We start from the raw sequence: 822 nt of genomic DNA, 5'->3' as shown, positions 1-822 counted from the left end.
ATTTTTTTGTACAGAATTGTCCGAATCTAGTTTCTATTATTACTTACCACGTTAGAGATTTTGGAGAACAGGCGCCACCATGTGGTAACGATCTGAACTGCAGCTAACATTAATCACAAATTATTCAGAATTAAATATTTGGTGTAACATCTTTTAACGAGGAAAGAATCAGGCGCTGTTGGGGTCAGTAGCTGCTTCATGAAGCTCTGTTCAGGATTGTTTATAAGAGTGAGAGAGATAAGACTGAAGCTGATTACATTCCGGTGTACGGCTGAAGTTCCTGAATCAGATTGAATCCAAACACTCAGGCGAGGCGAGGATGTGGCCATGGCATCACTTTATTATCTATTTATTAAACAAAGAGGGTGTAAAGTGCCGGAATGTTCTACAGTGTGAGCTGTTTCTAATGTTTAAGTGTTAACTCGAGTCATAAACATGACACTGTGACGTGTTTTACACACAAGCTGCGTGGATTAAGTCGTAAAAACAGGAGAGTTATTACATGCTGTTGTTTCTAAAGGCTGCTGCATTGCATTGCATCCGGATAAGTAGAGAGTTCATCTTCACGTGATCACGTCATCCATGTCAGAAGGGATAAATCATTTACTCTTCAGGAGAGAGAGAGAGAGAGAGAGAGAGAGAGAGAGAGAGAGAGTTACTTTTTCTGTCTGTAGATTTAAGACATTTAATTGAGATGGAATGATTTTCTTTAACAACTAAACATTAATTTTTTTTTTTGAAACTTCACAAAATACAGAAGTAAAACAGTAGAAAGCTTAAAAACATTAGACACACCATAAGAGCAGGGTTTTTATCTCCAGT

General features: G+C 37.7%; 1 protein-coding gene across 1 annotated transcript in view; it reads right to left on the bottom strand.

The window, feature by feature from the left end:
* Positions 1-320: 320 nt before the first annotated feature.
* LOC131347147 (basement membrane-specific heparan sulfate proteoglycan core protein-like) overlaps positions 321-822 on the bottom strand; it is an 8,427-nt gene continuing 7,925 nt past the window's right edge. The window contains exon 9 of the mRNA XM_058381075.1: positions 321-608. Coding sequence (XP_058237058.1) covers positions 604-608 — 5 coding nt within the window. The 3' untranslated portion in view covers positions 321-603. The remainder of the gene's footprint in view (positions 609-822) is intronic.

The sequence above is a fragment of the Hemibagrus wyckioides genome, linkage group LG26, assembly GCF_019097595.1.
Source record: "Hemibagrus wyckioides isolate EC202008001 linkage group LG26, SWU_Hwy_1.0, whole genome shotgun sequence".
Taxonomy (NCBI): Eukaryota; Metazoa; Chordata; class Actinopteri; order Siluriformes; family Bagridae; genus Hemibagrus; species Hemibagrus wyckioides.
The sequence above is the reverse complement of the archived record's forward strand: the minus strand, read 5'-3'. Positions and strand labels throughout refer to the sequence as shown.